Below are 17,923 nucleotides of genomic sequence, written 5' to 3' on the forward strand. Positions count from 1 at the left end.
ATTGCAATTACCTTTTAATAAAATATGTAGTTTTATTTTATAACAAATAAATTTAAATAAATGTAAATTTTAATTTATTCTTAAAATAACAAAATATATAATAAAATACTGAACATTTAAGTATATATCTTTTACAGAATAAACAGATACTCAAAAATTCAAATATATGTAGTTCGTGATAAACTCTCTCAATAATTTTTAACCTTTTTTTATAAAATCAGTATATCGTAAGTTCTAATTTAACTAACTGAATTTGTCTCGAAATATTTTATGTTAATTTTATTTATTTATTTTTAATTTTGTTTACTATAAAAACAATACAGACATAGTTGTTAACTGAAAAATGAATGAGTATTACATATATCTGAATAGTGGTACATTTGTTCTATTATTCCTAACTTCAATAAATAATTTTTTATACAAAATAATTAATTTACTAACTAAATTTGTCTAGAAATATCAGTTTTATTGTTTTTTTTTTTAATTTATAGTTTGGTTAAATCAAAGTTCTAACTGCTCTTAAACTCAATTTAAAGATAAAAAACTTAACATCACATCACATTAGGTTTATTAAGTTTATATTGTGTTAATACATTTTAAACAAATTTGCCAAAATATGAAAAATATATAATAAAATATTGTACATTTATCGAATCACAAAATCACTTTTATGTAAACAACTTTCACAAATTAATAGAAATTAAATAAACTTCAATATTCAAATTTCAGTGATATTTTTTTTATTTTTCTTGATAGAAACGATATAAGCTATTTGATTTCATTAAACAATGTTAACACAAACAGATAGTGCTAATAAAAAATTAGTATACTACACATATTTAAAAAATAATAATTTTTACTTTTTTATGGACAAAAATTAGTACTCTCTGAATATCAATTTTATTGTTTTTTTTTTAATTTAAGTTTATGATTTCACTAGTGGAATAGTTTTAATTATTATAGAATAGAAAGTTTATATATCTAAACGTGCCCGAAAGGTTAAGAACAAAAAAAATGTTTCGAAAATTTAATTTTATTATTTTAGTCTTTAACTATAATTTGAAAGAATTACATTAATAATTTTAATAATTACAAATTTAAAAAGTTTTAAGCTTTAATTGGTCTTAAAATTAACTTTAGATAAATATTAATTAATTTATAAATTTTATCATATTTGTAATATTATATTCGTGCAACTAAATTTATTTACAAATCCAACAAAATTGTTTGAAATAAAAGGAAATTTTAAAGCTGTGTTATTTTTACTGTGGATGCCTTTTATTTAATAAAAATTGAAATAAAAAATGAATCTAATTTATTATTTACAATGATAAACATTTGAAAATTATGACGAGTATTTTATTGTTATTTTTTTTCAGTGTCACTACTTCGACTTCGAAGAAGACATTGATTTCCCAACGGGCGGCGATTACGTCATGGATCACAGCTCGTCTTGCTGCATACAATAACGAACACAACAAGTTTAAAGGCTGATTTATTACGCTCGTGTATTACAATACCCGCCCTACCTTTTTGTAAAAAGACATTCCTCCTTTACACACCCCCCCAAAACAAACAAACAAACAAAAAAAATATATATAAAACAACACAAAAGCGTGATGTAAATTTAGACGTTTTGTCTCTTTCATACTGTTACTCTCACATCATGTCACACTGAAAAACCAAACGGCATATAAATTATTACTATCGCGGGATTTACGTCGCTTGCTGACTGAATTCGATATTCTAATATTGCTGACGGTTTGCGGCCTGCACATGCCGTATTAACGTGACCAGATTCTGACCACAGCATCATTTGTCCATTCGAACGCTCCGGGCCAATTTGCAATTAGCGAATCATCGGATTTACGTCTACATGTTATTTAAATTTCATTACTTACATGCCAACACTCTAACTAATCCCCGTCAGCCATTTAATCTTGCTTATTGAAGTAAACTTTCTTTATCTGCAACGAGCTTGAAATAAATAAGAAAGAAAAAAAGTTATATGTAAATCTTTTGGATTGCACTACATAGAAATAGTTTTCAACTCATTGAATCGTCGCTTTTATACTACAAAATCGATAGGAAACAATTTTGGAAATGTATATGGAGACGACTGGAGGATTAAAGGTCGTTGGTTTTTCAAATCTGACTTTCGCTGTAAATACTGTATTTATCATTGACTGTTTCTAAAAAAAATACACATATATATGGTCGTGGGTACTGATACCGACTTTCACAGACTGTTTACATTGTAAAACTATTACAGAAAATGTGAAAAAAATTAAATCTGTAACGTGGATGGTAATTTTGTTGTTGGAGTTCTGAACGAGTTTAAGAAGCCCGTGATACTTACGTAGTTCTTTGATGATATTGGCTTGACATTGTATAAAGTTGAAAAATTGCTCAAATACCTTTAGACTACCTACTATAGGAGTAGAAAATTTTGTATTAATTGCTTCAATGGTGGTTTTTAAAATGATATTAATGTTTGTCAGTAGTTAAAACGAGAACTCTTGCAACACTATTTATCCACTAACCATCTGTAAATATTGTCTATATTGAGGTAGTCCAAATCAGGTACAAATTAAACCTTCCACAAAAGAAAAATTGGTCTAAAAGGAAAAATTTTGTATCTGTTTTGGGCCTACTGTATTCTAAAATGTTTGTGTTATAGACTAAAGTTAATCAGCTACCTTTTCATAGTGTTGTTCTATTTTTGTACATATTTTTAACTCACATTCTTCATTGAGACTTCAAATGTTACTTAAACATTCATTACTTTAACATAAAATTATCGTTAAAATAGACTATTATTGTATTATGAACTGATTATAGTCTATAAGTGTTATACGTATTTTTTGCTAGGTATGTGCAAGCACTACAAAAATATTACGGTCACCTTTATGAATATTACATGTATTCACTCATTGTATATAATATTGTAAAAATCAAATTTTAATCATTATGCCAAATTAATTTAATAAAGCTTATTTTGAATGTTTTCTTTCTGTTTTATTTCCTCCTATATTTACGTTTTTTGTTAAACAAAATATGCGTACGAGAAACTGAAATTTTACTGTTCCATGGGAATATTACAAAATACATACAATATATTAATGTCTACTGCAGAAAAAATGATGATGTCAAAAAAACTTTTGTTTAAATGTAAAATATATGAGTTTCTATTCACGTCACTTTTTTATTTTTATACATTTGACAGTTTAAATTAGATATAATTCATCAATAAATTCTGATTCTATAATAAACCACAAAATGTTCAGTAAATAACGTAAAAATCGACGTGCCATCTCGTCAACCCTCGTCAATCATTCAAACCAAAGTATTGGTTCAAACATACAAACGTAAATGTAAAAATTTGTATAACTCATTTGCGGTATTTATTTTTAATGACCTAAAATACGAAGTTTGGCTTCGTCCAAAAATTTAACTACACAAAAAAAGGTTAAATTAATGAAAACTTTCCTTGATGACGCCTGCAACGAAAAAATCCTGTATAAATTTCTTGAGTTGTATTAATGCGGAGAAAGCGTCAGGTGCTGAAAATTGGCATGCATTAAAGGTCCATTTACAAGGCTTGTCGTTACGACTTGCAATTAGCCGGAGTTGAAATTACCAAGTCACGATGTCTCAGAATTTACGTATGTAGGCTGTAAAATTGCAGAGTCGAGCACGTACATAAAAAAAGTTTGAAGGGACAAGTGGATGGACGTGTTATGTTACAATTTGAATGGCTTTTATTATGTACCACGTGAATATTTTGTACGAACTAAAAAATTTATTACAATAAAGAAAAAAATTTCGAAAAGAAAAACGATTCCGATTATATTCGTAATTGCACATTTGTCTAGCATCTAGATAAAATTGGAAAGTTAACACGTAATTAAAAGTAATTTTTCATTCGAAGGAATGACGTGATTATGCCGAAGTAATTAATTCCGTTTATCAAATGGTTTAATCAGTCGATTTTGCGCTTGTAAGGTATAATTTGCCTCCAATCCAAAGCTACTAATTATTTAACAAGCGAAATCTGTTAATCAAGGATTCCCGAACTAATGACCAACGCAAAATGGACAATAGGAGAATTAATTGCCATTCTCCTGCTTCTCCTAATTACTAAACATATTCAAGCTATTTGTAACTTTCGCTTATTGCAGTTCAAAGTGATAGATAAGCTACGAATAGAAGACGAGTGCAATTAGAGAAAAGTCAAAGAAACAAACCATTTATAAAATGTTACGAGTTTTGTTGTATTGTTTTTAAAAATAGCAAAATTTTTTATATGACTTAAAAACAAACAATTAAAAAAAAATCATAAATTAAATCAATTTATCAATTGCGGACAACGAAAAATCAGTCCTACGCTCAGAATATCCCATATGTTGTCCTTAAAATCCATATTAGACAGCCCTGACATCAACAATGCTAAAACCGATGGAATCAGTTGAAATGTAGACTACAACAAATTAAACAAATAAATAAAGTAGATATGCTTCCAATATTTAATCCTGCAACATGACCCAAGTCCAAAGAGTCACTGTGAAGCATCTGTTAAAAGTCTGTCTCTACAAAACGCCTTAAAAAATGTACTGTACATATAAGAAACAGAACTACCAAATATAATTAATATATATGACATACAAAATGATAATAAAAATAAAAAAAATCGTTTAGTATGTTTTGGTCCAATTCTAAATGTTATAATCAGTCTCTAAATGAATTATGCCACGGTTGAAAAGAAGAAAGACAGGAAATTTTGATTTGAACTTTATGCTATTTTGATTTTAATATTTAAAATTCATCTCATTCAAATTCCATTTTGCGTTAATTGTAAAATAAAATAATTAATATTTTTTATAAATTAAAATCAACATTATTAATTTGTAGTAACTTAATATTCTTCTAAACACACAAATTGCTTCAAATTCAGGTTCTCACTTTAAAAATAAACGTTTTCCTATACCGAGTGTCTCTTAATTAATGAATCATAGTTAAATTGTATATTTGTAAAGCAGCAACACACATATTATTGATAACAGAAATATGAATTTACGATTTTATACAGTTACTTCTGTATAAACCAGTCTTTTTGATCAAAATTTGTTAAAAAGGGTTTTATAATTATATCAAGACCGTTGTATACATATTAGAATATCTTAATAGTTGTATTTATGAATATTTTCGTAAGTTATTAAAATATTCATAAGAGGGAAAAAGTCACAACGGTTTATTAAGTGTCATATGAAATAATCAAAATTTAATTTCTCGAGTTAAAAACCACCTTCCTCCAAATTTTGCTAAAAAATTTATTTGTATATAAGTTTCTGAGTATAATAAAAAATAAAACCTAATATTTCAAAACTCTAAATTATATTCTTGATCAACAATTAGTTATTTAGTATATTAAAAAGTTTAATTTTATAAATTTTAATTAGTAACTGTCACTGTATTAAAATACTCAAAATGGATGAATTTTTGAGTAAAATTACACAATTATGCAGTTTATTTTTCAACAATAAACTTATTGAAACACAGAAGACATTTTAATTATCCTTCAGAGCTCCTTTTAACTTAATGAAGTTAAAAATGATTCTTAACTTATAAAATACAAATTATTATTTTTAGTCAAAATTCATTACTAACATTAAGATTTTTTATTATTTTGTCATAAGTAATTACACTGTGAATTTAATAAATTAACATTTCCTTAACAGAAGTGCAATACTGTAAATAAATTAATTTTTAATTTAAAATATTATAACAATTACCTCTTGACTAATCATTTAAATTACCTTAAGCTTCGTTACCCTTAAAATTTTTAATTGCTCTTAGTTAAGAATTGTTTGTGCGCCGAAATACAGTTAGTTTAATGTATTTTACATATGTGATTTCAACATTTGATTTGAATAAGTTGTTCGAGCACGAGCTATGTTAATTAACCAATTTAGTTATTTGTTCAAGTACATCCACCACACAGTTAATTAAAATAACCACTGCGTTATATTTAAGATTAATTAACTCCAAATTTACTTATGCTGTAACCTGCTGAAACTCAAATATAGAGTATAATTCAGAATGGCCTTATTAACTCAATTTTTAACTACGAATAAGCGAAGTTAATAAGACATTTAATAATTAATTGTGTTATTCTACCAAGTTGTAATAAGAATTTACGTGAACTAATATGTGCTACTTGGGTTTCTTAATAAAAATCAATTCACTTCTTTATTATTTATTTGCTCACATATCGATACAGACGTAAAATATCACACGAGTATTTTTAATATCTTATTATATAAAATATAAGTGCAGGAAACAGTTTGGTGCGTTTTTCATTACACTTTAGATTATAACATGTAACATCTAACATGTAGCTGGTGACATGTAACATGTAACATGTAACACAATGTAGGCCTACGATCTTAGTTATCGAACACAAATTTCACAATTAATAGCCTTAAATTTAGCTGAAACCTTCATATAGATCTATGTTTTGATTATTTTAGAACTATGCTGCACCATATTGCGCCACTACCATCAAATACGGAAATTTAGAAACTGGCCACCCCGTAATAAGCACAAGGATGGCCGTACAAAAATGACAAATATATATGTGTTACAATTGCAGAGTATGCAACAGACATCGAAATATGGCAAATTGAAAAAATGTCAAGACCTGCAAACACGACCTTAATAAGTTATATATAAAGAAACGTCATCAAATCGCTGTAAACAGTGTTTCATTGTTGTGAAAGAACTTCTGATACAGGGACTCAGAAATGGAAACAAGAGACTGACTCGTAAAACAAATTCACTTACTTCTAGTTTTAGTTTAGTCAGTTCTATAGACACCCTGTTATTTGGAAATATACGTACATGTTTAAGTAGAACAATGCACCCTTCGACAAATTAACATAAAGTTCGCCACCCGAAAATCGATTGTCGTCCGACTTTATTTTTAACCTGTGAATAAAACTCTTAGCATTTTCCACTTAAAAACTTGATAAATTTTGTTATTTTAAGGTTTTGTTTTTAATATTATAATATGTATTTTACAGATGCAATACGAAATACCGCAGTATTAAGTACATTATCTGGGATAATTCAGTTTTCACACTTTATATTTCTGATTTTATCTCACCATTTTTAATTTGACTTATTTCTATAATGGGCAAACATACGTCCATTGTAAAGTATGAAAATAGTATATATTTTATCTAAACATTCAACTCTATCAGACACTATTACACATTTAAAAATTCCTTTAGATATATCCTATTTACATTTAAATGTGCACCATTGTTGCAAGTGATTTAAACCTATAAAAGACATTTTATATGCAAAGTACTTAATGGAATGTCGTTATAAAGTAAATTCAGTCTTAGGGGTTTTGTTTGTGCTAACGTGTAGGATCATTGTGTATTATCCTTGTCACGATCACGTGACAAATATAATAAACGTTCAATATAATCAGGTAAAATTTCTTTCGACTTTGCACATAAAAGGTCTTGTACAACATTTAATTACAAGTATACCAGATAAATATACTTCTCTTATAGTTAATAAATGCATTGGTACGATCGTTACAATTAACTTACACGTATTTGTTGTAGATATAGATTAATAGACTCCATTTTTTTGCGTGAAAGGCAAACTTAGAGGGCCGGACCCCTTTTGACCAGTCGTGTATATATTTACAAATTTCATTTTGAAAATTTCTCACTATTAGGTTGAATTTAGTACAGGCAAAGGAACGGAAAAATTGTAAAAAATAATTTATAAAAAATTGTAAATAATTGTAGATTCGAAAAGTTGAAATTGGGAATAAATTTATCTACTTACAATTGAATTATGTACAGTAAATGTAAAAGTTTTCGGAGCACTTTTACATTTTTACATATTTATTCATTTCTGAGATCTTTAGAAAGCACCTATTTGTTTTTTTCTATATTACAAATTGTTTAATATATACACAAAATAAAGACAATTAATATTAGTCTACACAAATGTTATGATATTGAGTTTGTTTTGTCATTTTTTTTAATATTCGCGGATTTTACCCAATTAATATCATTCATATAAAACAAATCATTTTCATTATATATGTACAGTTAGATTTGGCGACAATAGATCTTGACAATAGTCGATATAATTTTGTAACTACAGTTTACAATTAATCCAATATATGATTACACATTTATTTCTCTATAACATTTAACCTTTCATTGTAAATCTCCACTATCGTGTTTTGTGTAATAAAATAGCCGTTTTAGCAACTAGTTCGAAATCTATTTTGGACCATCTTTAATACCTTTCATTCGTTTTTAATAATAAAAATGCGTTTTGATAAATTTTATCTGCTTCAGTGTACAATAAATCCTTGGAAAACATATCAAATCCTTTAAAAATCCGTAGTTCTGAACCTGAAAGACATCGAACATGAGACTCTTCCGACTATATGAATGCTTATTGACCTAAAACAAAATTTTACAATACAGTAAACGTTTTACATGAAAAAACACCAATGGCAAGGAATTGTGAATTTGCCTTATATTTTTAATATTTTTCATTCTTCATTGATTGGTCAGTTTTTAACACTTCATGGAATTCATTCAAGATTGCCCCAATATTTTGCCACCAATTGGTTTTCTTGAAGATTTTTATTTTATTCAGTATTTAAAATGGAATAAAATTATTAAATGAGTAAGATTGATTGATGTACATTAAAAAACGTAACGATTTCATTATTGACATCAAAATATTCCTTAAAAATAAATTAAATATATTTTAACCTGATACTTTGTTCTGTATAAAGATATTTATTTATTTATCTTAATAAATAAATAAATAAAATTAAAATGGTAAATGTTTAATATATCGTAATAACTTATTTGTATGTAAATAATGACTATATTATTATTGAATATTCCACAATATTTTTTTCTTCAATTAAATTAACCATCTAATAACAATCTTCTCGAATATTAAAAAAATCAACCTTATCCATTAAAATGTTTTAACCGATTTTAATGAAAATACTTCTAAAAAATGTTAATTGGGGCAGGTTCAGACTTTTCTCATATAATATGAACAAATTTTTGAAATATATATATATATATTTTTAAGAATGACATTTTTTTAATATATAAATTATTTTCGAAAATACCCATTTAAAATTTTTATTTTCGAACAATATTTTCTTAAGATCAATATAATATTTAATATGTTCAAAAGTTAGGAATATTAAACTTTTATGAAACGTTTTTAAAAAGTTAGTACAATGTGCATTTAGTTTATAATTGATTAGAGTAGTGTTTGCACGGGTATTTGCGTAAATTTGTTCAAATAATTATGCCCAGATGTAAATTAACTGCAGTTGAGAGAGTTAGAGTATTCTCCTCGCAACTGACTGATTAACTGAAATAATCTACTGAAGCTTGTATCGCTTCAATTACAGTACAGAGACGCTTGACAAATGCAGATTGAAGACCTTTGCGACGCTTGGTTTTGACCCACATCTCATATTCAGTGTTTCTCGAGAGTTCAAGAATTTTATTTGTTTCAGGGGAGCTCTTTTATCATATGGAAATAAATTTCTTATAATGGCCGTACAGAATTGTTCTATATCAAGGCACGATTGCAAGTGCATATGTGCAAGGGAAATTGTTAATAATATACTACCAAAATCGAGCTACTATCGGCAATAAATTCATTTTTGTTTCCAATAATGCTCGTCTGTATTGTTCAGCAATTATACTCGAACAGCTCGAAACGCTGGATACTGTGGCCTTATAACTTCCCTCGAAATCACCTGACCTAAATCCTATCAAACATGCATGAGATACGAAGAATTGTGAGGTGTTAAACAGTCATCGATTCCTATCGCGGACATACCATATTCTAAAGTTTATCTATGTATGAATTTGATCATAAATAAAAATTATTAACTCATATTAAATTTATTAAGTCGTGTATAATTTAGTAAGTGAATTTTAATTTTTATTGTTTCACGAGAACTTAATTTTAATTAAAAAATTCTAAAATATGAAATAACAAAAAGTTAATGATAACACGATATTTACATGCTATTTTCAATATCCCTTTTACTTTTGAACATGAGTTTATTAATAACCTCAGTTAATTTGTGAAATATACATGAACACGTCACATCAATGATAAAGTACAAGAAAGTAACAGCTCTATGAGTTAGTAAACAATTCAATATTAAAATATCTGAGAATAAATAAAAACGATTTCATACGAATTTAATAGATACATCTAATTAAAACTTTAAAAATCAAACACATACAAACCTATAGAATTGTGCATGCAGTTCCATGTATCACCTCCTGGATGAACATAGGCGTGCCGGCACCCAGGCCTCCGTCGGTTTTATCGTACTCGTTCTGTTCGTACTCGCAATCGAAATAGTGACTTTGGCAATCGAAGCATCTGCATTGATCAGACATTTTGCAAGTAATTCCGAACTGTTTTGCGACCGCTTTGTACAGTTCCTTGCTGGATTTGTGCATGATTCTCACTTGGGTTCTTGGTGTAGGCACTTTTTGTGCCTTTTGCCTCGTCTAAAAACAATATTAATTAAAATTAGATATGACAACTTCATCACATTTGTGTGATAAGTACATATTTTAACGCAGTCAGGTTAGACCGTCGTCATACATTTTTTAATTTTCACGAAAAGCACCATCAAAATGAAAAGCTTTCGTCGCGCCCAGGAATTCAGAATAATAGGTTTATTCAGATTCTTTGTTAACTTCCGTGACCTGTCAATATATTTTATCTTTTATAAAAGAAACATCAAGATTTCGTTGGTAATTATTTGAATGAAAATTAAAAATAAGGTTTGTGAATGAATTTATTAAGGTATTGTAACGTATTTTCTTTTCAAATAGAATATGTAAATTTTAAAACATAGGATGTCATATATGATATATTATAAACACAGAGTGTTAAGAAAAATCACAGACAGGGACATAGTATGACCTAATACACTGTTCCAAAAAATTAACGCACCACTTTTTTAATATTTTTTCTCTATCTACGTAAATAGTACAATGAATGCCCTAGCGATTGTTTTAGTGGAAGAGGGTTGGAGTTACCGCAAAATAGTCGCAAGGTCTGATGTATCCCATACAACCATTTCGCATAGACGCGTTCATCTGTTTCGACGGCCAAATCAAAAATATCCTCAATATGCTTTAACAGCACATACCGATTTGGTGATGAGTCTACCCCAAATTTTGAGTATGACATAAGATATGAGGCTGTCATGCATAGTAAAAGTGGCAACAACACCCGATATTAGGTTCAAATTTATGTTTTTTATAAACATCAAATTTTATTAATTTATAGTTTTTTACAATTGTTTTGACAATTATAAAAAAGCGTATTTTTAAATAAATATGCAAATAGTGTTTACGTTTATATTTCCCGTTTTCAGAAAATATTAATAATAATCAATTATTATTGGTGTAGTACGTAAATTTCTTGGAAATGTGTATATCCTTTAAAAACATTAATTAAAATGAATCAGTAAATAAACTGTTTTCAGGGATAGCCAGACTTATTTCTCTCTGACACGTTAGTGTACCCTTTTTTTATCAAGAAACAATTTTTATGGAGATTTAGTGTGGTTCAAAATATTTACAAAACCTTAATTAACAGAGGTCAACAAATAATCGAGGTCGGAGATATCAAGATATTTTTTCTGTCTTTTCTTTTTTTATCCTCGGTATCTCCGAAACCGTTCGTTCATTTGGGAATTTGTGCTAATTAACTTTTATTCATATCATATTAAGGTTTATGTTCTAGACCATATTAGAACCCTTTGACATTTATATCACTTTTTTCCTTCGCTGTATAAAAATTATATTATCTAAAAGCTAATATACTTAATTATACTTAATTAAGTCGTAGTTAGTGTATTGTAATGTTTTAATTTTCTGTAATTAAAAAAAAACATTTTTATCATGGAATAGGACTAAATTAGTTTGAAACATTATTTATCCTAATTGAAACATGTAAAAGCCAAAGCGAAATGCGAGAGCAGTTTCTCAATCATATATACATAGAAATGAAACATTAATTTTGAATTTAAATTAAGATGAAAACATCCTCATTACCAACTGTACGCCAAAAACTTTTAATGATCCACATTCCTGCAACAAAGTTGTTTGTGCCCATGTTGTTACATTTTAATAGTGGAAAACTGATTTATTCCGGTTCAAATCAGAAATGTATTCGTTATACGCCACAAAAGATAAATCTGTACGTTTGCAGTGAAACTTTTTGCGAAACGGAAATAAGTGTTGCGAAGTATCGGCAGATCCATAATTTATGATTCATTTCCCTTTGGGGAGATAACGCCACACGAAAAACAATAGTTGAGGTTAATGCCCCAAAAATCAATTTGATCCCGATGACAATGAATTTTTCCGTCCGCGTTTTTTTTTTTAACTAGCAATCAACTCGATCGATTGGGCCCGAAGTACCCGACCCAATTTACAATCCGCGTCCCAATCGAATTATTTTCAAAACCGATAAAACGATGAGTTCCGCAACTTAATTAGACGGAAGCAGGAAACTAATTACGCAGAATGCTCGTCGTCTGCTATGAGGCAATCACCGTCTACGGGATACAGAGTCCATCAGCCGGTTGCTAATTTATTCACCCGACTGCAATTCCACTGTGCATGCAATGGGGAGTTCTTTGAGGCCGCGCGAGCCATAATCGCATTCATGACGCGGCTAAATATTCAGTAGGTTCGATGTGGAATATTTAAGAAATTTTCTCACCTCTTCGAGAACGTGCTCGTAGGACGGGGGCGGACTTGAGGGATTAACCTCCAGTCCTTCGGCAGTCTCCATGATGGCGGTGGTCGCTACGCTTTGGGCGCTTCCGGTCTGGCTCTCGCACTCCACGGGAGACTCTACCGAATTGCTGCGCGTCGACGGATTCGATTTCGACATCCTGCCGAATTTTAGCTTGAACGGTGCCACTTTTGCGAGAAGGTCCTGTCCCCGGGGTGAATTTGGCAACGATTACGAACTTGGGAGTGTTAGACGGTCATCTCAATTCGATATGGTCGATCTGAAACATTCACTAATAACTTCATTGCTGTTTACGATCTTACGTAGTATTTATTTATTCCTATATTGTATTTCAAATATTTTGGAGAAGATGCTGTGTAACTTGTTTCATTAAATTGCAATGAATCAGCAATTAGAAAGAAGCTTCATAAAATAAATTTCATCAAGAAAGTGAGGATAACAAAATTAGACATTTGTCAAATGCCAATTTTCTCCTTCCTCCTCGTTTCAAACGTAAATGACCCTTTCATTTATCGTATTGTTACATGTCACGAAATATGGGTTAATTACAAGAATTCTGGCCGGTCAGGATAATAGGTTGAAGTTGGTGTTCTTGGTGGAACAATGCTTAGTTAAAGTCTTAATCCAAGAAAGATTTTGATCTGTATAGTCGACTCTGTGAGGAAGTTTACGTATTAACTACTAATCAGGGAGCCCAACTGATTAATGCTACTGCTTAAAAATAGAACATGTTCTTGAAAAACCTACTGAAAGACGAGATTTTTTAGTCAATAATTTTACATTCTACTTCTTCATAATAACGCAAAGCTACATGTCGTATTAAAAGCACAAAAAATGTTAAGTGGGTAGTTCAAAGACGAAACTGAGGTTGATCCTTTCAGCTACAAAAGCCCAGATTTTTCTCGTGACATGAATTTGTGATTATAGTGTTGAATAAATTCTATTTTAAAGAAAATTATGTTATTTTAAAGTTACATTTTAATTACGTAAATTACTTTTTCCGGTACCCAATATTATATTTGATCGTCATGAAAATATTAGTTTATAAAACAACTTTCCATCTAATAATTAATTAATGCGGCGGGTAAAACGGCACTACACAGTAAATTAATTTTAATTAATGAAGTTTAATACCATCAAAGTAATAAAATACACACCCGAACAATTTTGTACTCTACATTTTCATTTATTAACTGGCACTTTCCTTTACATCAAATCGATACCATTACTTAGACTAATTGACAAAATAATCTTAGAAACTCGAGAAACCACATTCTTGAAACTTCATTAAAATCCAAGACTTATCAGCTCGCATAATTTCCCCAGACATGTGGAATGTCCAATGTTACAAGTCAAATTTACTCAGCCATCCCAGCAATTATCAAGTCTACCTTTTAAATTAAGTTCTCCCGCAGAATGTTACGTCACTAAACGAATTCAAATTTAAGACGTGGCTCACGCGAGATGAGAAAAGGTCGGAGGCGTTATTCGTGCCTAATCGTCGATCCAGAAATCCGCTGAAAGCGCTACTTTTTTCAGGCTTTTATGGCCTGAAGTGGCCATTCTCATAACTGAATGAATTTCGAAAATTTATTAGTCACAAAGAACGAAAACATCTCTCCGTATTCTCGAATTTATTGCGGCGGAACTTCTAACGCCCCTGTCTTTCGGTGTTTAAAGCCCAGCCACCTAAGTGCTCTTAAATCTTAATTTAAATCGTGGCGACTCATTTTGACAAGACAAAGGTGAGCCGTTTTGCATCAGCACTGTGGATGAAAGTGTTTTGTGTTCATTTAATTAATTGGCATAATTAGATAAGCGGGGATAAAAAAGTAATTGTTGAGCCTTTTATTACGTATAAAAATATATATATATAAAATTTAAAATATATTAATAAGATTTTGTAAATAAAGTACAATCTAAAAATTATATTAAACAAAAGTATTTTTTTTATTAAATTTTGTATCAAACTTTTTCCAATAATTAATATTAGAAAAGTTTTTCAAGTAAGTAAGACTTATGAATTAATAGAAATTCATTAAACATTGTTTCAGAGATGTGAGCCCTATTTTAGACATTATAACGTATATCATTGCAATAAATTTAGAAAAACATTATAATTTATAATACAAATTTCTATGTTTATATTTTATACAAATGACTGAATAGTTAACAAATGTATATAATTGATATTTTATTATTTTTGTAATTTAATATTCAAAATATTTCAAATATTATATATTTTTATACTAAAATATAATATATTTGTATTATAAAAAATTAATACTCAAAAAGTTGATAAAAAACTACAGTTTCTTAATATATTTTTTGTAATTTTGATGATTTATTTCATTATTGTAATAACAAATCTCATTTTGTACTACAAGAAGAATTTTAACCAAGATATATATCAAAATGTCTAGAATAAACTTTTAAAAACCAATTTGTAAAGTACACGTTTAATAACAAAACATAATTTTAAAACTAGTTTTCAAAAAAAATGAACATATTATATTTTTATATTTTATTTTTGCATATAAATTTTGCAACTGCTTATGAAATTAAAGTTTTAAAGAACGTTTTGAAAATAATTAAAAAATAAGTTGAGTTAAGTTATGAGATAAATGTCACGTAAAAATCCTTGAAAAAATTATTACATTAGAGTAGTTATTCTATTTTTATATTAATGCTGTACTTTTTAATAAAATTTTATATAAATTATTTATTAAAGTTATTACAAACTCTTTTATGCTATTAACCTTACAATTATTCTACTAAAAACACATAATATTACTCAAAAATAAGAAACACATATGTGAATAATTCATGTATGTGATTTTCATAATGTTTGGCTACTCACTTCTTGTAAAATATTTTCAAATTCAAATTTACGAATTATTTACAGTATAACTTTTCATATATCTTTAAATCCATGAATACTATTAATAATTCTTTTGAGGGTCAGAGTCACTGTATTTTGGTATTAGAATTTTCAACTTAAAATAGCACTGGCTGTGACTACGGACTCTTATCAACTAATTAAGAAACACATTATATATAATGTGTAAACATTCTTTAAAAAGTTTGTCCATTAAGTATTCAAAATATTCCAAATATGAATGCTTAAGTCATATAAAAAAAAACAAGTACTCAAAAAAATGATAAGAAACATAGCACTGAATCAAAAAATTAATTAAAGAATGTTTATACATATATATTTTTGAATTTTTTGGACATTTATTCATTAATATGTATAATAAATGTCTAAAATAAACATTTTATGCTTTGAAAAGTAACAATAATTTAGATTTTAAAACCTAAAGCAAATGAATGAAATATATATTTTCTTGTTTTATTTTTGCAAATAGATCAAAATTTTTTAAAATAAAATATTTAAAACAATTCTGGCATGCATTTAACAAAATAATGAGGTAAATATCATATTGGAAACATTGTAAAATTTATTGAATTAGTATCTAGATTATGCCTACTAATTTTTACATTAATTCTGAAAAATAAAACCTTTTTAATAAAATTTCATATAAATAATTTATTAACTCTTTTATGTCATAAAATGTTACAGAAGTAAACCAACAATATTAACAAAGAAACATTTTAGTAACATTGCTGGAAAGAGATAATGAAAATAAGAAGCCTTTAAAAATTACTTATGGTAGTTGTTTAAATCCATAAATATTATCAAAATATATTGTTTAACTAGATATATATACCAATTAAGAAATACTTAATAAAACATGTATATACAAAATAATTGTTAAAAATTTATTTAAAACTGTCTCTTATGTGGAATCTATACAATTTAAATTTCCATAAATTTATAAATTAATTTCTATTAAATTGTAATCATTTACATATTCATATTCATACAAATATAAATCATAAATGTGAGATGAATATTTAAATTATATATGTTCCGAATATAGATTTAGCATTTAAAATTAAAGATGAAATAATTAAATAAAAATTGTGTCACTACTGTTGAATTATTAATGTTAAAATATTAATTAATTAATATATAATATAAATATATTTATTAAAAGTTAATATATTAATATGTTAATTTTTCTATAATTAATTAAAGTATCAAAATACAATATTGCACAATTAAAGCAAAGATTAAAAAGTTTTAAACATTTCGGAACACGCATACAGAATTAATATTTTCAAACATATTTCCTAAAAATATTTATCAAAACCAAATTGGATTATCGACCACAATTACGTCCAATGGTAAAATATTTATCAACGTAACTCAACACCAAAGTAAACACCGTCGGTTGGGCCACGAAGTACTAAAACGTAGGGATAGCAAACATTTCATGTTGCGGGACAAAAGTATTGATCACGGAACCGTATTGTTATCCAAAACAACAAACCTCAATTGCAAACAGAAATAGAACACATTAGATAATTCCACGCGATTCCATTCATCCATCCGCCGATCCGAAATTCACCCCCTAACACACAATCGTCGCAACATTGACGCATAATTATCGCCCAAAAAACAATTAATTCAATTTTAACTCACCAGTATTCTGTTAGTTGTAGACGACAATTGATGACCGGTACATGGCAGATGTTCTGTAAGGTGGACGTGCACAATGGTGAATCGGGTGAAGGAATATCTACAAAACACACATTAGGCCCGTGTAAACACCTAAAACAGTTTAGTTGCAGGGCCCGGCGTCGCGGCGCTATAGCCGATGTTTAGACGCCGGGTGCATGTGCAGTAGACGCCGATTCGAGGGCGGCAGGAATAAAGGACGGCGCGCACCGTTACGAAATCGATGAAAAACCTTAACGCTTCCTAGACACACGAATTGACATCCTGCCCTATTCTGCGAGGGAATCATCTAATTTTGGAGGCAGATCAGCAACAGTCGAAACTTTCACCCAATCCAGTGAAATCAAATTTAATCATTCACTCTTTTTTGCACCACTAACACCTTACTTTACGCGTTCATAAGATTAAACGAAATAAATTGTTTCGAGGTTTTTCTATGAAATAAACACATTTTGAACCTCC

General features: G+C 28.4%; 2 protein-coding genes across 3 annotated transcripts in view; one reads left to right on the forward strand and one right to left on the reverse strand.

The window, feature by feature from the left end:
- The window catches only part of LOC109601597 (uncharacterized), a 113,483-nt gene extending 110,514 nt beyond the window's left edge, over nucleotides 1-2,969 (forward strand). The window contains exon 7 of the mRNA XM_049968348.1: nucleotides 1,380-2,969. Within this exon, the coding sequence (XP_049824305.1) occupies nucleotides 1,380-1,469 (90 nt within the window). The 3' untranslated portion in view covers nucleotides 1,470-2,969. The remainder of the gene's footprint in view (nucleotides 1-1,379) is intronic.
- A 3,271-nt stretch (nucleotides 2,970-6,240) lies between these two features.
- Nucleotides 6,241-17,586, reverse strand: LOC109602639 (uncharacterized). 2 transcript variants are annotated; one of them, XM_020019064.2, is made up of 4 exons: nucleotides 17,426-17,586; nucleotides 12,841-13,147; nucleotides 10,338-10,607; nucleotides 6,241-8,498 (listed from the first exon to the last, which is right to left on the reverse strand). In XM_020019064.2, exons 2-3 carry the CDS (start codon nucleotides 13,012-13,014, stop codon nucleotides 10,338-10,340), a joined length of 444 nt encoding a protein of 147 aa, XP_019874623.1. In that variant the 5' UTR covers nucleotides 13,015-13,147; nucleotides 17,426-17,586; the 3' UTR covers nucleotides 6,241-8,498. The 2 variants fall into 2 exon arrangements, with proteins under 2 accessions (XP_019874623.1, XP_019874632.1); XM_020019073.2 differs by having other exon boundaries at nucleotides 12,841-13,135; nucleotides 17,426-17,585.
- Nucleotides 17,587-17,923: the final 337 nt, after the last annotated feature.

This window comes from Aethina tumida, chromosome 1, assembly GCF_024364675.1.
Source record: "Aethina tumida isolate Nest 87 chromosome 1, icAetTumi1.1, whole genome shotgun sequence".
Lineage (NCBI taxonomy): Eukaryota > Metazoa > Arthropoda > Insecta > Coleoptera > Nitidulidae > Aethina > Aethina tumida.